Source organism: Lissotriton helveticus, chromosome 3_2 (genome assembly GCF_964261635.1).
Source record: "Lissotriton helveticus chromosome 3_2, aLisHel1.1, whole genome shotgun sequence".
NCBI classification, from domain to species: Eukaryota; Metazoa; Chordata; class Amphibia; order Caudata; family Salamandridae; genus Lissotriton; species Lissotriton helveticus.
In genome coordinates this window covers 384,574,315-384,597,830 of record NC_136062.1, presented here as the reverse complement: position 1 = coordinate 384,597,830, position 23,516 = coordinate 384,574,315, and the positions used below count along the sequence as shown (strand labels likewise).

The window sequence follows — 23,516 nt, the reverse complement described above, 5'->3', positions numbered from 1 at the left end:
AAGAATCCGCTGCTAAGCACCCTTGGTGCAATCTGAGCAGTTGAGAGGCGTTACCACCCCTGCAAAAAAACAAGGGAGAAGTACTTACATCGGAGTAAGCTGAGACCAGTTGAGCGGCATATCGGAAGACCAAGGAGGGTAGCATCCCTGATGACCACGGAGCCACATACAGAGTTTCCCTTACAACAGGTGAGATACAGCAGCGTTGCGTCGGCCTGGCGGTACCCAAGGATGGCGGATGTAATAGGGGCCCCTACCAGCCAAGCCACATTATGAAAATAGCACCATTGTGAACCCATACCTGACTTAAAAATGACAGCTGGCACTCCGCTGAAACGAGAATCATGGCAGTGCAGGCCTCCCGGTGAAATTAGCATCTCGGAATAGCTGGAAAGGGGCTTGGAAAGAGGGACTCTTCTCTCTCCCTTTGAGTTGAAGAGCTCTATTAATCACATCACAGTGGATTCCCTGGTTTAGATGCTCGATCTCTAGGGTCTAATACCACCCATAACATACATGCTATACTTCTCTTAGTTTCTCTGTTCTTGGCAAAGGACTACTCGGTGGAGGACTTGTGTAGTCGTTTATCCTCCTGCAGTCCCTCTGTAATTTGACCTCGTCTTCCAGAGAAAGAGGAAGTACAGCTGCTTTTAACTCGCATGTCTCTGCTTCTAAATGGCGTCGGGGTCTGAGCTGTCTGATACCTCTCACGAGCAGGGCTTCAGCATGTCTGAAACCAACTACCGCATCAACGCCTACACAGGGACATACAGAGGCCTCGATTTGACGTGCCTGACCTTAAAATGGCAGCCTCTCCCTTTGTTTCCTCAGCAGCCTAAATGGCAGCCCCAGCTCCTCTGTTTTTTTTTTTTATTATCCCCCTCCTTCTTTTACCTTTATCCTCTAGTGGGGACATGCTCTTCCACTACCTGACTATGCTACTGTAGCCTATGTATCTATTCAAAACTGTTTTCCTGAAAGCTGAAACTGGAGCAACATGGCTGATGCCCGGTGGAGCTGCTAGACCGCTTTTGAGGAGATTGGCCCTGGTTTCCCCCTGGACTATCCCCTACCCAACCGGACATTGGGCACAGTTCTTCCTCCACTGCTTTCCTACGGATTCTCGCGACTTCTTTTTTGTTTACTGTACCTTACTACGCTATTGTAACTAATGTAACTTGTAATGCAACAATCCTCTGGGAAAGCGCTCCGATACCCCCGGGTCTAGCCAGCGCTATATAAAACTTTTCAACTCCAAACTTTATTTCCTGAGACCTGAGCAACATGGCTGATGCCCAGTGGAGCTGCTAGACTGCTAATGAGGAGATTGGCCCTGTTTTCCCACTTGACCGTCCCCATCCCAGCCGGACATTGGGCACAGTTCTTCCTAGCCTCCCTGCTATGACTCCTTCCTCCCCACCCTCCTATGAATTCTCGCAATAATGTTTTTGTGTACTGTACCTTACTATGCTCTTGTAAGTGATGTAACTTTTAACACCACAATCCTAAATGTAAAGCACTCTGACAGGGTCAAGTTCGCGCTATATAAAACTTTATAAATAAATTGTTATTTTGCGCCATCTGATTTGTACGTGTATTGGCTTCACTCCGGTTCGAAACCGTTCTTCGGGTTCCCCTCGGTGCGCAATACTCTCTACCCTTGACAATATTGTTACATACGTGTTTCCCACTTCTGTGTATCGTTTAAGTCAACGAAATCTACTTTTTGTTCAGAAAGCTCTGAGGACCGCCTTCGGGCCCAACGGCGTCCGTCCAGCTCTCGGTCGATCGAACGGACACGGTTCAAATTCTGTCCTCAGTGCCACACAAATTATCTGCGCACTGACTCACACCAGGTGTGTTACTTGTGCTTGTCTCTGGAGCACAAAGAAGACTGTGACGCTAGCAGATTGTTTTGGTCAAAGAAAACTCTTTGCAGTAGTCTATCCCGATGTCAAGCAAAGCAGTGTCAAAGCATTAAAGACACGCCAGTTATCTTCGGTGAATAGTACGAGCAAGAAGATATTGGTGTATCGGTGGAGGAGGAAGAGGCCTTCTCCGTGTCTGATTCGAAGCTTCAGATAGCCCTCCACAGCGAAGAATGTCCCCAGGGACAAGGTGACCTAAGTACAGAAGACCCCTTGCCCCATCAACTCACTCACAAAAAACCTTAGGTTTTGGCACCCACCTCTGCATTCTGGCCGAGGTCTTCCCCGTCATGACATTTCTGACACCCTCCGAAACACACATTTTAGCCTTCCGGCTCGGGACCGAGTCGACACAACCCCTCTTTGGAGCCAAAACCCTCCGGTTCTAAGTCAAAATCCGTCTGAGCCGAAATCCTCCATGCCAAAAAATAAACTGCATTTGGAGCCGAAATCTTCTGCATCCAAAGGCCTGGTCATATCGGCAACGAAAACACCGAAAGCAGAAATGTCCCTTTAGATCCAAATTTAAATCTTATGCCATCACAAATTCTTCTCAAACCGAAAACTCTATATTAACCCGGAAACTGGTCATATTCATACCAAGCTACCTCGTAAACACAAGCTTACTGATGAGCATGCTCATTACAAAATCCCTTTAAAAAAAAAAAAAAAGAACTCTGTTGGTACCAGCCCTGTTTAACCACCACCAGCATCCCTCCCACCTCCCTCTTCTCTGACTTTAAATCCTTTGCACATCACTACTCAGCATTCTAAAAATCACAAAATGACGGGGACAATATTAATGAGGGGGACTTGCATTTTATCAGTAGATCCATGGAAGGATTACGCAATTTACCCTCTTTTAGACAACCCAGTCCTTTACCCTGTCAAGCCATCTCCAACTGATGACAATGTACATTATCAGGAACTCCTTGCCAAGGCTGCAGAATACAATGGGGTGGTCCTACACAAAGAACCCATAGAAGAGGATTTATTGTATGAGACATTAGGATTCATAAACCAGTCAACACAAACACTTCCTATGCTTAAGGGTATGAGGAGACATGCTGACTAAATTTTTAAAGATCCTGTGAGTGCATGCATCTTGAGTCGATAAATATAAAGCCTCCCCAACAGATCCAATATTTATTATGGGCCAGTTTGCTACTAGACTGGTAGTGTCCAATACAAACAAGCTTATTCCCAAACCTCAAAGAATACTCCTCCTCCAGACAAAGAATCCAAGCCAATATATGCTTCTGGCAAACGCATAGCTGCTCAAGCTGCCGATCACTGGTGCATTGCAAAAACTTTGGGCCTTTTGGCCAGATATGACCGGGCACACTGGGATGAAATGGAGTAATTGCTCCAATATCTCCCATATGAGCATAAGGCAATAGTGCACGATTTGGTAAATGAGGGAAAGCTTATTTTCAATTAGTCTGTAAGATGTGCTCTAGATGCTGCTGATACTGCAGCTAGAGAGGTCAACACTAGCATCTTACTCAGAAGACCTGCTTGGTTAAGAATTTCCGGCTTGGTGCGGGGAGGGGGGCTGCTACTGCTTGAATAGCCAGGTCTTGAGAAGCCTTCTGAAGATTAGTAGGTCCTGTGTCTGCCGTAGGAGGATGGGGAGGGTGTTCCAGGTCTTGGCGGCGAGGTGGGAGAACGATCTGCCACTGGTGGTCGCTCTTCAGGTGAGGGGGACGGTGGTGAGGGCGAGGTTGGCGAAGCGGAGCTGTCTGTTCAGTGTAGAAGGTGAGTCGTCTGAGGTATTCCGGTCCGCTGTTGTGGAGTGCCTTGTGTGAGGAGCTTGTAGGTGATCCTCTTGTTGACGGGAAGCCAATGCAGGTCTCAGGTGTGGTGTGATGTGGCTGTGGCGCGGGATGTCGGGGATCAGGCGAGCAGAGGCGTTCTGTATGTGTTTTCGTCGTTTCTGTAGTTTGGCCGAGGCTCCTGCGTAGAGGGCGTTTACCTAGTCCAGCCTGCTGCTGACGAGGGCCTGGGTGACCGTTCTTGTTTCGGTGGGGATCCATCTGTATATCTTGCCGAGGGTGTTGAAGCAAGAGGATGAGACTGCGTTGACATGCTTGGTCATGGAGAGTGTTAAGTCGAGGATAAACCCCAGGTTGCAGGCGTGGTCGTTGGATGTTGGTGCTGCTCGGACGGCCACCAGGATTCGTCCCAGGCTGAGTGGGTGGAGCAGAGGATGGGGACCTCTGTCTTGTCCGAGTGCAGCTTCAGACTGCTGTTCATCATCCATTCGGCGACGGCTTTCATTCCTTCCTGGAGGTTGGTTTTGGCGGTGAGGGGGTTCTTGGTGAGTGAGAGGATCAGCTGGGTGTCGCCTGCATAGGAGATGAGGTTGGGCAGTCTGGCGACATGGGCGAGCGGTGCCATGTAGATGTTTAACTATGTTGGGTTGAAGGATGATCCTTGGGGTACGCCACATATGATCTCGGATGCTTTGGAGCGGAAAGGGGGGAGGCGGATGCATTGGGTTCTGCCGGAGAGGAAGGAGGTGGTCCATTCCAGAGCCTTGTCTTTGATCCCTGCATTATGGTCGGCATGTGCGTAGGGTGAGGTGGCAAACCATGTCGAAGGCAGCTGATAAGTCCAAGAGGATGAGGGCCGCGGTTTTGCTGTTGTCCAGCAGGACCCTGACATCGGTGGTGGCGATGAGGGCGGTCTCAGTACAGTGGTTGCTGCGGAACCCGGACTGGGACGGGTCCAGGATATTATTCTCCTCGAGGTAGAGGGTCAGCTGTCTGTTGACTGTCTTCTCGATGATCTTCGCCAGGAACGGGAGCAGGGAGATGGGCCGGAAGTTCTTGAGGTACCTCGGATCCGCCTCGGGTTTCTTCAGTAAGGCGTTTATCTCGGCCTCCAAACATTCCGCCTCGCTCACAAATTGTCTCCAGAACGCTTGCAGTAGCTCGTACAAGAAGTACACTCTCTCTTCTTAAAAGGAGTCATAGAACCATTTCCATTACAGTACCAAGGTACAGGGGTTTACTCTTTATTTTCTGATTACTAAAAAAGATGGCTCCTTAAAACCTATTCTGGATCTCAGAGTTAAACCTGTCTATACTATCGGAGCACTTTTAATAATAATAATAATCCACATTTGTAAAGCGCACAATCACCCGTAAGGGTCTCTAGGCGCTGGGGGCCGTCGGGAAGATTAAGCAAGCTATTGCCCAGAGTCACATGGTGCTGGGCTAACCTGCCGCCGGAGCCGGGGATCGAACCGTGATCCCCAGATTCCGGAGTCAGTCGCCCTGGCCGCGGCGCCACACCTCTTCCACGTTACATGATAACCCTTCAACAAGTACTATCACTTTTACAGAAGGGAGATTTTATGTCTACTCTGGACTTAAAGGATGCATATTTTCATGTTCCAATTAATCTAGCTCATCGCAAATACCTCAGATTTGTGATGGCAGGCAAACATTACCAATTCGAAGCACTTCCGTTTGAAGTGACTACTACTATCGGATTATTTAACAAATACCTGGCAGTAGTTGCATCTCATCTCAGACGACAACATCACACCTTCCTCTACCTAGACGACTGGCTCATTAAAGCCAGCACTTACCAAAACGGTCCACAATAAACTCATACCACAATAGACCTACTTCATCAGCTGGGTTTTATGGTCCATGTACAGAAATCTCACCTGAATCCTTCACCGATGTAATTTTGCCTAGGGGCCACTGTAGACACTATCACACCTCTAGTCTCTCCTAATGTAGCCAGAATTTACAACTTTGTCTGATACTACAGTTTTGCAGCGTGAATCTTTCTGTATTCACTACGCTGTGCATTATTCCGCGGTCAAGTGGCTGGGTCCAGAATCGTAGTCTTTTTTTTTTTTTTGTAGCCCAGTTGGGCGTTGACGTCCCACTTTTTGTTGTACTTCCTTTGACGTCGGCACGCTTCCTGCGGAAGCTCCCACCTTTGGGCGCCATCTTCAGATTCTTTTTTCCGCCGTTGGGTCTGTATCGTTCCTGAGGGGCTCCAGAGTTTTGGAGGAAAGAAAACGCAGAAATGTCGAATTTTGCACGGAAAAGACTGAAGACGACTAGGAACAAAACCATCGAGCCGGGACGACGAAGGAGAAGGATAACTTCGACATCCAACGGAGAATGCGCACACAGGGGACCCCCTGAGCGCAAGAAATGGACAAGACACCTTTTAAATTCTGCCGTAACTGCCACCACAAATCCGTGCAAAAGGACCAGCACCCAGTTTGTAACCTCTGCCTACCGGTTGACCACAAGAGCAAGGACTTCAACGCCTGCTCCACCTTCACACTGAAGACTCTCTGGGTTAGAGAGCGACAGAGAAGAGCCAACTACAACATGCAAGGCAAGGGACAACCACCGTCCCTTCAAAACCTGGCGCTCTCGGGCGACAAGGAGGACCACGTCGCTGGAGAGGACGACGACTACACAGTCGTAGAGACTGATAAGAAGACTTCTAAAGAGGTAGGAGGGTCGATGACCCCTAAGCCCCCGACAGACCCTCGAAAGTCTGAGTCAGACTCTCAAACAGAGTAAGTCCTCGAAGGGGGCACTGGCGCCGAAAATCTCGACGGCCGCAGCTGCATCCAAGGACGAACAGCCCAGCGGATCCTTCGAAAAGGACTCCCAGACGGCGAAGACCGGCGAAAATCCAAGGTCGTCGAAGCAAGTCCCCAAAAAGGAACGTTCGACTTCGAAAGAAAAGGACCCGAAGGTCGCTTCGGCGCCGGCTAAGGACCTGAAGCCCATTTCGACATAGATGTATACGTCGAAGATCAGCCGAACCATTCGACGCCGAGCAGACTTCCGAAATGGAGAGAAAGAAAAGACGGCTCGAGGCCAAAATGGATAATATCCTGCAAAGAAAGGAGTACGACGAAAAGATGAAGAGGTACGCGATTACCTCGAAGCCAAATACGTTGATCGTTGAAGCAGAAGAGGAGGAGGACTTCGACGCCGATGAGCCGCCGTCGAGACCTAGGACCATCCAGAGGAAAAAGCCTTCTACTACAAGGAGGAGGGCGACGACTATCAGCGGACGATCCTCGGCTCGGCATCCTTGGGGACACAGTACCTGGAGTGGCAGGACCTCGACACCGAAAGCCCAGAAGAGGCCGTGGACACGTACCCTTCGAGGCCTTCGCCGCCAGATGACATTGGGGTCTACAATATGGTCATCAAGAACGCGGCAACATCTTTTGGAGTCATTCTAGATGAGGAAAAACCGAAAGCAAACTTCCTCTTGGAGACCCTGCTTCCCACACAAACTAGGAGCCAGTATCTCCCCATGCTTGAGTGTCATGGCCCAGGGGAAGGAGGCGTTCAAGGAACCGGCAACATGCAGGTCAGTTACGCCTAGGACGGAGAAGAAATATAAACACTCCTCTAAAGATCCTCCCTACATCCGAGGATCAGTTACGGCAGACTCCATTATCGCTGCGACCGCCAGGAAAAGGACAAATGTACCAACAACATCAGGGCTGTCTCAAGACCAGGAAAGCAGGAGGATGGACCTAACTGGAAGGAAGATAGAAAGAAATGCAGCGATCCACTGGCGCATGGCAAACTTAAACGCCCTGCTGAACAGGCACTAGTACCAAATTCTGGACGAGATCGTACAACTGATTAAGCACCTCCCAGACGCGTACCAACAAAGAGCTTCACACCTTGTGAAAGAAGGGAAAAATCTGGCAAATTCTTGCCTCAAAACAGCCTTTGATGGAGCTGAGACGTCCAGCAGGCTGATGATGTTGGGAATCACGGAGAGAAGGCAGGCCTGGCTCAGGATCTCAGGCTTCAAACCAGAGGTGCAGCACAAAATGCTAAGCACCCCATTCAATGGGGACTGTTTGGGGCGCCGGTTGATGAAAAGCTCACCCAGCTCAAAAAAGAAAACCAAACTGCAAGGTCCATGGGGGCCTTACGGTTCAGGGGGACGAAAAGGGGTACTCCGTCGCGGAGACCGAACAAAAGAGGGGGAAACAAGCAAGGAACGTCACACCAGACTTTCCAACAGTCCCACCAGGGGGACAGCCAAACACAACAAGGACATCAAAAACAAACCTGGCACTAACAGCAAAGGGGCCAGTCCTTTCGCGGGAGGGCGAACAGATGTGGGCAAAATAAGAGGGGGGCCAACAACCCACCTTTAAGTGACTCAGTCACGCAATACGTGCCCACCCACGCTACTCCTCCAAAGGTGGAGCACAACAAGACGAATACAGGGTTACACGGCTAAAACCTCAACAAACATGTAACACCAGTAGGAGGCAGACTAAGTAATTTCTTCTGGGAGTGGAAGAAGACAACCACAGACAAATGAATACTCAACATCATACAGTACGATACTGCACAAAACTGGAAAAGACACCGCCAAACAGGAAACCAAGAAGAAAGGCGCAGTCGGGAAAGGAGCTAGAGCTACTTAAAAATGAAGCAAAGGAACTCCTCCAAAAGGAGGCCATCTAACCAGTACCAGAATACCAAAGGTGGACGAAACACTGAGACCCATCCTGGACCAAAGGTTCCTAAACAAGTACCTGAAAACACAAAAGTTCAAGATGACGTGCCTACAAGAGGTCATTCCTCAGATAAGTGACGGAGACTTCATGGCCACCATAGACCTCAAAGATGCCTACCTATACATCCCAATGAACAGGCAGCACAAGCATCTACTGAGATTTACCATCAACTAAGATCACTACCAGTTCACAGCCCTAGCATTCGGACTAAAATCCGCGCCAAGGTTCTTCACAAAGTGCTTCGTAGCAGTGGCAGCGCACCTAAGGAGGGAAGGGATACATGTATACCCTTACCTGGACGACTGGCTAATAAAGGCAAGCTCACACAGGACATGCAAAGAACACGCACAGCGTGTGACAAGTACACTGGTGGACCTGGGATTCTCCATTCACTGGGGGAAATCCTCAATGGAACCAGAGCAAGTAAAAATCTTACTAGGAGCACAGATCGACACGATACAGAGCATGGTGTTCCCCAGCGACAAGAGGACACTGGCCCTGCTGAAGGAGACACGCCTCTACCAGAAGGGACGAGCTCTGACAGTGAGGACAGCGAGCAAGATCATGGGCATGATGGCCGCCTGCATACATCTGGTCCCAAATGTACGGCTCCACATGAGACCATTCCAGGAATGGCTGCAAGAACAATGGTCAAGCTACAGGAAGTTGGGAAGATCTAGTGGTTGTAACGCACGCAGCGCCGAAGGAGATGTGGTGGTGGAACAAGGAGAACATAACAGAAGGGAGGCCTTTAACATCACCGACCCCAACGGTGACCATCACCACAGACGCATCCCAGAAGAGATGGGGAGCACACATTAGCAAGCTCAGGGTGAGGGGTCTATGGACTCCAGCGGATGCGTCAAACACATCAACTACTTGGAACTAAAGACAGTGTTCCTCGCCCTAAAAGCCTTCCAGACAAAACTGTACAACCAGAGAGTGTTGATCTACACAGACTACACAATAACGATGTTCTACATCAACAAGCAGGGAGGAACACAATCAGCCCTGCAGATTATGGGCCATCCCAATAAAAATAGACCTGCTAGCCATACACCTACCAGGTAAGGACAATGTGGAAGCAGACTGGCTCAGCAGACAGACATTGGCATCCCACGAGTGGGAGCTCAATACACAGGAAATGCGCAGGCTATTCAGAAGGTGGGGAACACCGACAATAGACCTATTTGCAACACGCCAGAATGCAAAATGCCGAAACTTCGCATCCAGGCAACCAAGGGAAGGATCCCTGGGGAATGCCCTATGGGTAAGCTGGTCGAACAATTGCTTACGCTTTTCCCCCGATACCACTGATACACAGAGTACTCCACAAGTGCAGAACCAGCAACATGACTCTGATCCTGGTGCCACCCCAGTACTCACAGATAATGGAAATGGCACAGGGTGCACCCCACAAGTTCGGGAAAAGGAAAGACTTACTCTCCATGCAAAACGGAGAATTACTACACCCAGAGCCAGAGCGCCTCAGCCTAGAAGCATGGCTCCTGAAGACCTAGTTTGCACACCTGAAGTTACCTGAGAGCACCCTGTGGCTACTAAGAGAGGCAAGGAGACCTTGCACACAAAGGTGCTATGTGGCAAAATGGAAGAGGTTTACACAATGGTGCAGCAAGAAAAAGCTACACAAGTAGATGACCAGGGAATCAACTGTGCTAAGATATATCTCACGCACCTGCTGAAGGCAAAACTAAGTTCATCCTCACTGGCAGTGCAACACTCCTCCTGACTATCTAATTTCCCACCTGTCCTGGTGCCAAGTGGACCTCGTAGCAGGGAGTGGCATCATAAAGCTCTGGGGGAAGCCAGGAATGCATATCTAAGTCGGCAGAGGCTTTGAAGCCTCTGGCCTTGATGCACTGATTTACTAGCCTTCCAACTGGAGGAGGTATGAATACTTCCTGCCCAAGCAGGCATTATTCATGACCCCGGAGAGCGGTACTCTCACCTCTTAAGGGGTCAGAAACTAGTCTGACTGGTCTTGTCCAGCCAGCCACTAATCCGCACATTAGAGGACTAGTAGGCTTCAGGGGGAAGTACCTCTAAGGTACCCTCTGAGTGCAGATATTAATAAATCCATAACTGAAATCAGTGTGGCTTTATTAAGACGAAGTATTTGATACCAAACACCATATGTTTCAGTGAAGCCATTATGTAGCTGGGGATCTCGTTTTGACAAGTGCCAAGTACTTACCTTAAGATGGCTCTCCTGTTCACTTGCAATATCTAGTAACAAAACTAGACATTGTAGGAAAGTGCCCCTTTTTGACATGGTCACTCCCTCTTTTGACTGGTATTTAATGTGATTTTAACTGGAAGAGTACTGGATCCTGCTAACCAGGTCCCCAGTGACAGAGGGTGCTAAAGGTATTGTCAATTTGGGTACAATTGCAGTTTTGTGAAAGATCGTAGTCCCTAGTAAATGGTACATCTTGTACTGGGGCTCGAGGTACTAAAGTGTGTCCCTAAGGGCTGCAGCACATATTGTGCCACCCGAAGGGACCCCTCACCAAGCACCCACAAACGCCAATGCAGGCTATGTGTTATGATGCAGATATAAGTGAACACATGATATGGCACATAACCCTGTGTACCATATTTGCATGTGATTGAATGCAGCTTAAGCGAGTCACCTTTACAGCAGGCCTTAGTCTGAAAGCAGGGCGCTCTGTACTACAAGAGCAGATATGCCCAGTGCTGGTCACTACAATTGCTGCCCGTACAAGTGATCAGGGAAGCCATTTTTAGGTCTTGCATGGCGATGCAGCGTGAAAGGGCTGTTGCCAGCGAGATCTATTGTTATCGACTTGCCTCTCAAGTGGTACAGACCGGGGCACACGCAGGGCTGGAGATTGGGGTCGGTGTGTGCGCCCGTGAACATGTGCACATCTCTCTTCCGTCATCGCAAGCTTCATGTTATTTTCACTTTCATATTTTGTAATGCGCACGCACGCTCCAAGTGCGGCACGCTCCATGTTGTATTCATCCGGGGCCCTGCATGTGATCCAGTAGGTTACTCTTTCCACCAGCTGTCATGTCCCCTACACATCCAGCCCTCTCAGCGGTATTGATCACCCTCGCCCGCTCCCCTCCCCCTTCTATTTAGGAGTGGTATCTCCCGGTGCTTCACACCTGTAGCTGTCCCTGTTAACCGCTTGCCGTGCCCTTCTCGTCCTTGCTCTGGCACCTCCCCCAGTACTCTCCTTCCACAACCGGGCAGAGGTTAAGGTCCGACCTGCGAGCCCCACAGAGTGGCGCGCCTCCTGGTCCCTGGACAGCCTGCTCGTCCCCAGCTTTCTCGCAGCGCCGCGCTCCACCTGCCTCTAGCTCTCCATCAGCGGCTTCTCCCTCCCACCGGAAGAGCAGCCTGGCTGCACGAGACCGGTCTCCTGACTGACGGCGGGTCAGGCCAATCGGGGCACCAGCCCAGTGCAGGGGCTGATAGCAGATAAACTCTAGAAAGAGCGTCGGAGGCCTTGGCTAGTTGTTATATTTAGGTCTCTCGTATGAATGTTTAACTTTATTCATTATTTACCGTGGTGTTTTCTCTTTAGAATATTTGCCCCTGTCTGTGTCCCATCGTTAATCTGTTTAACCCCCTTGTGAACGGAAAGGGTCTGGGAGTTGAGCTGGCAGGATTGTTTTGTTTTCAACTAACACGCTCCAGATATGTCGTCGGGACAATCAGTGCGCGAGGTGCAAGTGGATTTACCTTTGGGGGTGGGGGGGTGCCGGAACACAAAAGGAAACCGGATTGTGGGTTTGTGTGAGCACAAGAAGGGCGAGCACGCTGGAGAGCGCAACTCTTATTGTTTGCCAGACAGGGGAGCCTGATTTAGTATGTGTCCGCCTTGACTTTTTGAATAAAGAGTTTATACAATGGGGATTTGGGAGTTGCACGTAATATAGATAGTGAGCCATAAAGGCAAACAATATGTAGCTGCCTCCCCCAGCCCAGCCGACCCCACACAGTGCGGTAAATTGGCTTCCACACTATACCGGTGTGTGCTGATTTCCTCCCGCTTAGGATCTGCACTTCTCCTTGCTCCGGGATGGTTTACTCCTTTTAATAACACCCTTTTTAATAAAATCCATTTCATAAGCATTGTCTCTCAGTACACAATAACAGCTTACTGATAAAACTTTCAAAAAGAACAAACACACTTTTAAAACAATCCAAATTTCCTGAACAAGGGATCCTAGAGGGCTTATGTAGTTCATAGTCTCCTTTGGACTATTCCTGTAGCCATCGGCCACCCCAGTATGCAAAGCACTGGAATTTCAAATACACGGGGGCCATCCAGCTTGTCCGTGTCGCCCATAGTACATGTGCCATGAAGACAGGTGCATACGATTAACGCACCTTCAGGCTGCTCACATCGCAATTAGCTGTAATCAAAAGCAGCCGTGCAACGAAGATAAAAACATGCTCTCTGCCTGAATACACTGCCACAAAGCCGGGGAGAGCAGAGCACAGTGGGTGCATTGGTGGGGAAGTACCCTGGATGAAATAAGTGGAATTTCCTTTCCAGGTCGCACATATTAAGAAGCTGATACTAGGAACTGGGTACTGGCCAATGGTTTTGTTTTACCTTTTATCATACTAACCGCCATAGGGTTTGACTACAGGACCAACCCCCTAAACTCCTGCCATGTGGGGTTAATTTTTCCCAGATTGTGGGTGAGTTGATGCGGCATAATAACCATGATAATATATGCTTGTGTGATGCCTAGATGCTAATGGAATCAGATACAAGGTGTAAATGAGGTTTATAGTGATAGACAACTTGGGCACTAAACCAAATCAAACATTTGCAATGCAATAGATCTCGCATTTACGAGAGTTTGAGCCATTGGCATTGTAAATAACAATTCCTTTTGTTTAGGAGTTGATTTTTAAAACATAAATAAAAGGCATTGCCATTTACAATGCCAATAGCTTAAACACTTGCAAATGTGAGACCTATTGCATTGCAAATGCTTGTTAAGAACATGTGCTGGACCCTGGTGAAAATGAGGTCCCCAGCTACATGATGGCTTCATTGAAAACAGATGTTACTACACTACCCCCTCCCCTCCCCCATGCCTATACATTCATTTTGTAGGGGAGCCCCTGGCACCAGAGAAGCGGACCCTGCCAACCAAAGGGACTGAAGAGCTGCGAAAGCAAGAACTTCAAAAAAAGCAACTATAGGAGGCTGTGTTTCTTTTGCCATTACACACTTACACACTTACACACACTTTGTAAGACTACTGATGCACTGTGGCTTGAAGTTCCCTGTGTCCCTGTCAAATCAGGTGCCCAGGGCCTGTGATCTTTCCCAAAATCTGTACCTTGGCACCCCAATTGGCACACCTCTGGCTACATGTCAGTCACTTGTAAAAGGTACCGTGGGTACCAAAGACACTGTGTCCAGGGAAGTCCTCTAAGGGCTACAACCCTTATTGTGCTACCCTTGGAGGCCCCGTTCTCTCTCTCTCTCTCTCTCTCTCTCTCTCTCTCTCTCTCACTCACTCCACCCCCCCACCCCCCATTGCAGGCTGTATATATTGGTGCAGAACAAAGTGAAGTCGACATGGCACACATCCCTGTGTGACATGCCTACAACCCACTGCCCTGACACAGGTCAGCCACCCCTCTAGCTGGGTGCACTATACCAGTGGTGAAGGTACATGTGCACGAGCCCTGTACCCTACAGTGTCTTAGGCAATTCTTAGACATTGAAAGTGCAGTACTGCCATCAAGAGTATATAGTGCTGGGAGTTTGCCATTACGAACTCCACTTCACCATAATTGCTTAACTGAAAACTGGGAAGTTTGGTATCAAACTTCTGAGCACATTAAACCCACTCTGATGCCAGTGTGGGATTTAATGAAAAATGCACTCGAGGGCAACTTAGAGATGCCCCTCTGGTGGGATCCCTAACTGTTCCACACCAGCCTGCCACCACAAGACATATTTCTGGACCCCTTCGGTGGGTGCCTTCGCTCCCTGAGCCCAGAAACAGAGCCTTTCCTCGGACTTGGGGCTCAACCTTCCCCCCAGGCCAGAAAGAGCCATCTGGGGAGCCTTTGTATTGCAACCTCCCAGACTCTATCGGGTGCAGGCCCACTTCCTGTCTCCCCTCCTTTTCGCCGGGAACACAGGCTGGAAAAATAAGCCAGCCCAACTCTGCCAACCCTCAGATGAGGATCCTTCAGACCGCGACCGGTACTGCAACCCCCAGCCTCTCAGGCGCCCCTTCCTGTCCCCCCTCCTTTTCGCCGGGATGACCGCCGGGAAGAATTAGCCAGCTCAGAAGGTGTGCCCATATCTGTCAACCCCACCCCTCAGGTGAGGATCCTTTCGGACTATGACCAGAGATAATACCCGGCTATTAAAGACACCCCTGCACCCGAAGTCCCACGGCCTTGGGTGGCCCAACCGATGGGGTACCAGCATCCCCAGGCATCCCAACTTACCTCTCCAACCGGTGATCTCCTCCAGAAGATCTACATCCCCGAACCTGCAGTCTTTGTTGAAACTGGAGAATCCCTGTTGAAATGAACAAGGCACCAGACTCCAAAACAGCACCCTGCATCTGCCGCCACTGTGGCTGTATTTTGGGAGCAAACTCGGATCCCCCTTTGCCCTGAGCCTAACAGCAGGCGCTTTGCTCTCACAACCTAGTGGCCTGCTTGCAAGCAACCACCAACCGGACGGCCCCTATCTCCCCATTAATTAACATTGGGCCTCAGCACCTAGCCACCCTAGTGCCACAGAAGGTGTTTCAAGAGTGCATCCTTAAACCTGGGGGAACATTGACAAATACTTACCTGCAAACCGTTAACTTCATAGGAATGCATTGACTGCACTTTGGGTTTCACATTGAGCCCTGTACACTTAGGTAACCTCTTTACTCTGCACAGTATAACCACCTAGTGGCATACCCTATATAGAGCCAGCTACCTACACACCAAAAGTTAGTTTTTTACCTGCCCTGGAGCATCTGGGTGCATAGGGGTCAGTCAGATTTGCAGCTTTGCCCCCTATCCAAAAGAATGGGGTGGGCAGCTGACCGGCTGCAGAGGGGTTCTTGGGGACAAGTACGGGAGCGCTGAATGGGTGGCTTGGTTTGTGAGGGCCCTAGGAGCAGGGAAGCAGTCCGTTCTCTGGAACGCGGGCTTCGGCGCTCTGGTGGAAAGTGGTTGGGTCACCTGTACTTGTGCGTGACGGGCACTCACGGCTGTCAGTCTTGCCGGTTGAGGGGACAAAAATCAGGACAGCTGGTCCACTCTCACAGCGAGTTTATGCGGTGCTGATGCTTCTCAACGGCTGTTTGCTCTTAGTAGTTTGAGTCCGGATTAGAGTGAAACATGCTTTGGTTGCTGCAAGGGGTCTTGTATCCCAAGTATTGGTGCTGTACGTCTCCAGTTGGTCCTGGTGTCTTTTCACTTAGTGGGGAGATGAATCTGACCTTCTGGAGCAAGATTACTTCTTTCTGGGTGACTGCTGCATCAGTGGAACTGGGGTTAGGGGGTCGGGGGGGGGGGGGGGTTGGGAGTTCCTGGCAGATGCACAGTGGCAGGACAAGTCGGTTTGTCGTGACTCTTGGACAGGTGCAGGTAGGGTTGGGCACCAATAAGTCTGCAGCTGGTCCTCAGTTCTCGCTTTCTCCGCTCTTCTTTGTACTCTTCTTATGTCCAACGAATCAGAGTGCCTGGAGTGCCACCTAAATACTCAAATTAGGGGAGTGTAAGGTATTTGGTGGAGGAAGCTGGCTCTGTATATACAATACCAAAATGAGGTACCGTGTGAACAGTCCAGTAGAACTCCAAAGGTAGGCAGTCTGGTTTGTACCCGTTTGGGAACTCACCAGAGGCTGGTCATTTTTTAAAGCTTGGTATAATAAATCCCAGACTATCAGTGCGAGTATATTATGCTGAGAAGTTTGTTACCAAACTTACAGATTTCAGTAAAGCCATTATGGAGCTGTGGAGTTTGTAATGACAAACTCCCAGACCACATACTGTTCATTGTATTGTACTGCAATTGCATTTATATAGTGCTTACTACCTGTGAAAAGGCATTGAAGCGCTTTTTCGTCTAGTAGCACGCTACTCCCGAACCCATAACAGATTGGTGTTGAATTAATATAGTGAGATGTGAAAGTAATTTGAGTGGTGGATAGGTTAGTCAGTTATTTGGATTGAGATGCATAGCGGAGGGATGGAAAAGGGAAAAATGTGCCTTTTATATAGCGCTTGTTATCCCTGATAGGGTGTTGAAGCGCTTTTTTGGCGAGTAGCACGCTACTCCGAAACCCATAAAGGAATAGTGTTGAATTAGTATAGTGAAATATGAATGTAATTTGAGCGGTGGATAGGTTAGTCGGTTGTTTGGATTGAGAGGGGTAGCGGTGGGATCAGAGGGCTGCTGCTGCTGCTCGAAGAGCCAGGTCTGAAGGTCAGCAGGTCCTGGGTCTGCCGTAGGTGGGTGGAGAGGGTGTTCCAGGTCTTGGTGGCGAGGTGGGAGAAGGATCTGCTGCCAGAAGTCGTTCTTTGGATGCGGGGACTGTTGCGAGGGCAAGGCTGGCGGGTGGGGGGTGTAGAAGCGGAGTCGTCTCAGGTATGCTGTTCCGGTGTTGTGGAGCGCTTTGTGTGCGTGGGTGAGGAGCTTGAAGGTTATCCTCTGGTTGACGGGGAGCCAGTGCAGGTCTCATGTGGGGTGTAATGTGGCTGCTGCGAGGGATGTCTAGGATCAGACGTGCAGAGTCTTTCTGGATGCTTTGCAGCAGTCTTAGGAGTTTGGCCGAGGTTCCTGCGTAGAGGACATTTCCGTAGTACAACCTGCTGCTGACGAGAGCCTGGGTGACTGTTCTTCTTGTTTCTGTGGGGATCCACTTGTAGATCCTGCGGAGGGTTTTGAAGCAGGAGGAGGAGACTGCGTTGACCTGCTTAGTCATGGAGACGGTATAGTCTAGGATGACCCCTAGGTTGCGTGCGTGGGTTTTGGGGCTGTTCCTAGCGTGGTCGGCCACCAGGAGTAGTCCCAGGCCGCGGGGGTGGATCAGAGGATGAGGACCTCCGTCTTGTCAGAGTTCAGCTTCAGTCGACTGTTTCTCATCCATTCGGCGTCTGCCTTCATTCCTTCATGGAGGTCGGTTTTGGTGGTGTGAGGGTCTTTGCTGAGGGAGAGTATCAGCTGGGTGTCATCAGCGTAGGAGATGATGTTGAGGTTGTGCTGTTGGGCGACGTGGGCGAAAGGTGCCATGTCGATGTTGAAAAGCATTGGGATGAGCCCTGGGGTATGCCGCAGATTATCTCGGTGGCTTCGGAGCGGAAGGGGGGGGGGGGGTGCTCTGTGTTCTGCCGGAGAGGAAGGATGTGGTCCCGTCCAGGACCTTTTCTCGGATCCCGGCGTCGTGTAGGCGTGCTCATAAGGTTTGGTGGCAGATCGTGTTGAAGGCGGCTGACAGGTCCAGGAGGATGACGGCCGCTGTGTCTCCGTTGTCTAGCAGGGTCCTGCTGACGGTGGCGGCAATGAGGTTGGTTTCGGTGATGTGGTTGCTGCGGAACCCGGACTGGAACGGGTCCAGGATGCTGATCTCCTAGAGGTAGCGGGTCAATTGTTTGACTGTTTTCTCGATGACCTTCGCCTGGAACGGGAGCAGAGAGATGGGCCGGAAATTCTTGTGGTCCGCTATGGGTTTCTTGAGTAAGGCGTTGATCTCGGCGTACTTCCAGCTTTCAGGGAAGGTTGCTGTCTCGGAGATGTTGATGACTTAGCTGAGATGGGGTGTGATGGCTTTGTTGAAGATGTGGTGTGGGCATGGGTGTAACGGTGATCTAGAGTGGATGTTGTTCATGATCTTGCTGGTGTCTTCCTCGTTGATGGTGGTCCAGGCGAGCAGGCGGTTGGTGTGGGAGGTGGTTGTGGAGGTCGAAGTCTCAGTAGTGGTCGGACGGTCGTGATGTTTAAGCTGTTGTGGATGTCGGTGATCTTGCGGTGGAAGAAGGTGGCCAGCGAGTCGCTCAGGTCTTGCGAAGGTGGGATGTCGTTGGTGTTGGAGCTGGGGTTGGAGAGTTCCTTCACAATGTTGAAGAGTTCAATGCTGTTGTGTGCGTTTTTATCAAGGCGGTCTTTGAATGTGGCCCTTTTGGCGGATTTGATGAGGTGTTGGTGTTTACGGGGTGCGGGTAGCTGTCCGGTGTTCGTTTGCGGAGCCAGTTCTTCTCCAGTTTACGGCATGTTCGTTTGGAGGCCTGGAGGTCTTCGGTGAACCAGATGGCTTGCTTGCTGGTGTGGCTGTTGGAGGGTTTCTTGAGCGGGCGTAGTTGTTCACGTGGTCGTTGACCCTTTGTCTTAAGTTACAGGGGGTGGTGTTGGGGTTGGTGGGGTCGGCAGGTGGGCACTGGGCGAGGGTGGTAGTTAGCTAGTCTTCGGAGACTTTGCTCCAGCAACGATGAAGCATCTGTTGGGTGCAGGGGTGCGTGGTGGGCTTCCTGAAGGTGGAGTGCAGTCCAGTGGAGTTTGGTGGTGTGGTTGAAGGAGACGTGGGAGCTTGCGGAGAAGATGGGGGTCAAGCGTGTGGCCAGCGGCGTGGGTGGGTGTTGTGACGATCTGTTTGAGTCCGAGGTTGGCGATCAGGGTGGTGAAGTTGGTGTTGTTCTTGAGGTGGAGGTTCGGTGGGGCGGATGCTGGTGAAGCTGCAGTACCGACAGGTGAAGGGTCCTTGGGTGCGCTTTGAGGTGGCCTGGTAGCAGGTGTGTTCTCGTCCGGTGTTGAGTGCGTGGAGGTTGTTGGCATGGTAGCGGAGTCGGGCGTCGTGGCGTTCGCGGGGGCCAGGGGTTCTGGCGCTGGGCGCAGTCCAGGCGCAGACGGGCTTGCCTTAGGCGCGCCAGCGGCGCGTCCACGACCTGCCTAACCGGGTCAAGGGTCGCTAGGTGTTCGATGATGCAAGGTGTCAGATAATGCAAGGAGGGGGCTTTACTGCACTTCCATTGTCTCAGAATGGACTTAGACACAGTAGGGGTACAGTGCCCTTGCAACGGCACCCTCACCAGTGGTGTAGTGCACACCGCTAGAGGGGTGATTTCTAATACCATAGGCAGGCGGTTGCAGGCATGGCACAGACCTTTTCCATGTCGAGTCTTTAGTTTTCTCTACCCAAAATATGCACCCTGCTATGGCAGTGTGTGGGTGTGTGTTATGGTACAGGACCTCTAAGGGTGTCCCAATACCCATGGTACCTTTTACAAGAGACTTGCATGGTGGCAGAGAGGTGCAAGTTGGGGGTACAAAGGTACAGTTTTAGGAAAGAACTCCGGCCCTGGGAACATGATTGGCAGGGCACATCAAGTCTAAGTACATCAGTAGTCTGGCAAAAAGTGGGGGGTTGCTGCAATAGAAACCCAGCGTCCTACACTGGGGCACCTACTTTGGTAATTCTTCAATGGAAGTTAGTCCCAGATGGATCACTGAAAGGACTGTAGAACTAAGAATTTGGGAGTTACTATTAGTACTCACTTCTGATAAGATTATGTATAAAAATCGCAGGAATGTTTGGAAGGATTCTGTTATAGAAGTCAATTTAGGTCTGATTGTGTTCTTTCTATTATGCAGAAAATCAGTGTGGCGACTACAAAAGAGATGGAGAGAAATTAAACCGCGAATAACTTTGTCTAGCTTAATAGGCAATTTAGAGCCTTGATTTCTTTGAATGGCATATATACGTAGACTTGTAGTCCTCAAAGTGTACCACTGTACAACAGAAAATGTGTTGCAGCATTTGTAGAAATGTTAATTTTAGTTCGTTTTAGTCATGTAGAGCACACCACCATTCTTTGTTGCTGGCAAGTTAATGACCACTTATTCTCTTTTCAATTCCAACAGATCCAGAAATCGATCAAGAAAGCAGCACGCAGAGATCAGCTTATGAGGGAAGAACTGGAACAAAAGCGCTTAAAAACTGTACTGGAACTCCAGTTTATTTTGGATAAGTTGGGGGACGATGAAGTACGTACAGAGTTGAAGCAAGGATTAAGTGGAGTGCCTGTTTTGACCGAAGAGGAACTGTCTTTGCTGGATGATTTCTATAAGCTAGTAGAGCCAGACAGAGATCCACATCGAAGGTATGTTATGAATACTGAGCTGATCTGCCTTTTAAGCTGTGATTCACCCGTTACACTACAACGAATAAATGCAGATGGATTCTGGGGTCCATCCATTTAGTCTTTATTGGTGCGTGGTTTCAATTTAGTTTAGGAATGCAAGTCCTTATTTCGCCAGCACTGGAACTTCATTTAATTCTTTAATCCTAACCCATTGTCAGAATGGGAACCTTGATCAGTTAATTGCCCGCCTCCCTCCATTGAGGATCTCCTCAGTAGTATGTAGATCACCAGCAGGTTGGTTTGTTGCAGTTTTACGCATTCCCACTCTAATTGCACAGGCAGTCCTCTACAATTTATGGCGCACGCACACTAGCCTGCTGACATCACTGTTTTGTCTGTATGTCTACTTCAAAGGTGCTGCTTCTCCTTTTTGGGGTACAGCGTTTGATGCATCGTGAAGAACTGAATTAAAGGACAAGTAGTTTGCTCTACGGTACATTATACCTTTGGAAGATAAAAGCATGCACTGGACACCACACCTTGACAGATCTTACATGATCATTTGATTACCCTAAAAAAGTGTATATTGTCTACAGATAAATTAATCTACTGCACAATATTAAATAAGGCTACTGCACGTCCCCAGCCAGTTCAATACTAATGCTATTTATTGAACACCAATAGAATTTGTAACCACAAAGATTTAACTTTCACCCAGTGTTAGCATGGTCTACTTGATAATTCGTCGTGCAAAAATGCCACTGCCTTGGTTTTGCTTAAAACCGGATATGAAATTATACTTTATTCTATTCCTCCATTTATATTTTGGGCGATATCAGTCTTCAGTACACTATTCCAATGTATTTTCTTCTCTGCTGCTTTGCAGTCATTGTGGTTTGCACAACTGATCAAATACCCCACTCACGGTTCAGGGCAACATTTGTAAAAATGTTTACAAATAATTTAAACATGTCTGCATCTACTCTTCTAACTTGTCTGAGTTGACCTTAATCTGCTTATGCAATTAGCAATTCTCCCCTCAAATCCTAGAAATACATCTTTGAAGCTTTGTTACATGGTTAAGCCAACTTCTGTACCCTGAACAGTGAGCCTCGATGGCCTTTTGTAATGAGAGAAGCCAATACTGAAAAGGCTATAACAGTTACTTTAATATTGGCTCATGGATGATCTTGGCTCCTTTTTTTTTTTTTTTTTTTACTTGTGTAACTGATGTAAGGTAACCTTTTCCTGAAGGTAATTCTGTTTTTTAAGTTATGACTTCAACCAAGACCTTTTTGATTTTACTGAAATTATAGGTATAGCCTACTTACAAGGGCTTTAAGTCATCAGTTGGTCTGTTATTGCCATTTACATTTTTTATTCTGCTCACTACGGAATGGGGCAATGGGGCAGCCACTACAGCCATTAGCTAATTAATATGACTGTGAGTGACGGCATTCTGCCCTGTCACAAAGAGCACATATACACATAAAGTCCCCTACATGCCAGTGACTACTATGACGATTTTTTTGTGACCTAAAATGCTTGTGTTTAGCCAATTTTAGATTAAGGGCTTGGCAGCCTCCCCAGAAATACATCCCATCTACCCCCCCAAAAACCATGTCAAAACAAGCATGGAAAACGCTAATGTGCAGATGGCCAATACAGACCTACCTGCTTTGCCAGGGTTTGTTTATTAATGCACTTAAAGATGATCTTTCAAAATTTTAAGATACTATACTGCACTATGGACCAACTAGAGCACATATGGCCAAGCACAGTTGTCAGTCGTCCTGATAGAAGCCTAGTAGAGTGCTTTGTCCTATGTGAAGGTCTAAATGTTGTCGGAAATGCAGTGACTGTGTACAGATCTTTATTTGGATATCCATAATTGAGCCAAAACATTGTCTGAGACTAGCAGTTTAGAATTTAGTCTATAATTTGCCCCAAAAAGTGTTTTTTTGGTGTTATTTTGTTTTGGGTTTATACACAATTTCTTTTGAGTGGCAGGACTGTTTCTTGCTAGATTGAGATATTCAGCAGTGGAGATGATTGTGCTAATCAAGGAAATACACGTAGCACTTTGTCCTTCCTAGTTAACCTCTGGTGTTAATCAAGGTGATGGTCGTAGCTGAACTCAAAGGTTTTGAAGATCAGGCTGTCTATACCTTGACAGTGGGTTGCTGAAAGCGGGCTCATCTCTGTTAAAGAAAAAAATACACCCAGGTGACGGTCCCTTTATTGACATCTCTAAGGTTTTCCATCAATGTGCTGAAGTAATACCAGTCTCCTCGCGCTCTCTCTCGCGCGCGCGCTCTCTCTCTCTCTCTCTCGCGCGCGCTCTCTCGCGCGCGCTCTCTCGCGCGCGCTCTCTCCCGCGCGCTCTCTCCCTCGCGCTCTCTCCCTCGCGCTCTCTCCCTCGCGCTCTCTCCCTCGCGCTCTCTCCCTCGCGCTCTCTCCCTCGCGCTCTCTCCCTCGCGCTCTCTCCCTCGCGCTCTCTCCCTCGCGCTCTCTCCCTCGCGCTCTCTCCCTCGCGCTCTCTCCCTCGCGCTCTCTCCCTCGCGCTCTCTCCCTCGCGCTCTCTCCCTCGCGCTCTCTCCCTCGCGCTCTCTCCCTCGCGCTCTCTCCCTCGCGCTCTCTCCCTCGCGCTCTCTCCCTCGCGCTCTCTCCCTCGCGCTCGCTCCCTCGCGCTCGCTCTCTCGCGCGCTCTCCCGCTCTCCCGCTCTCCCGCTCTCACTCGCTCTCACTCGCTCTCACTCGCTCTCACTCGCTCTCACTCGCTCTCACTCGCTCTCACTCGCTCTCGCTCTCTCACTCGCTCTCGCTCTCTCACTCGCTCTCGCTCTCTCACTCGCTCTCGCTCTCACTCACTCGCTCTCACTCGCTCTCACTCGCTCTCACTCACTCGCTCTCGCTCGCTCTC

At 49.5% G+C, this 23,516-nt stretch overlaps 2 protein-coding genes across 15 annotated transcripts in view; one reads left to right on the top strand and one right to left on the bottom strand.

Annotated features, from left to right (window-relative positions):
• The window catches only part of CAPRIN1 (cell cycle associated protein 1), a 568,063-nt gene that overhangs the window by 86,313 nt on the left and 458,234 nt on the right, over nt 1–23,516 (top strand). For all 14 annotated transcript variants that reach the window (XR_013609671.1, XR_013609672.1, XR_013609670.1 and 11 more), the window contains exon 5: nt 20,373–20,611. Coding sequence is in view for 11 of the 14 variants with exons in the window: in XM_078684260.1 (XP_078540386.1) it covers nt 20,373–20,611 (239 nt within the window). In the remaining 3 variants the exon portion in view is untranslated. The remainder of the gene's footprint in view (nt 1–20,372; nt 20,612–23,516) is intronic.
• LOC144826403 (uncharacterized) overlaps nt 21,002–23,516 on the bottom strand; it is a gene marked incomplete at its 5' end in the record, with an annotated part of 32,427 nt that continues 29,912 nt past the window's right edge. The window contains one exon of the mRNA XM_078684716.1: nt 21,002–21,055. Within this exon, the coding sequence (XP_078540842.1) occupies nt 21,002–21,055 (54 nt within the window). The remainder of the gene's footprint in view (nt 21,056–23,516) is intronic.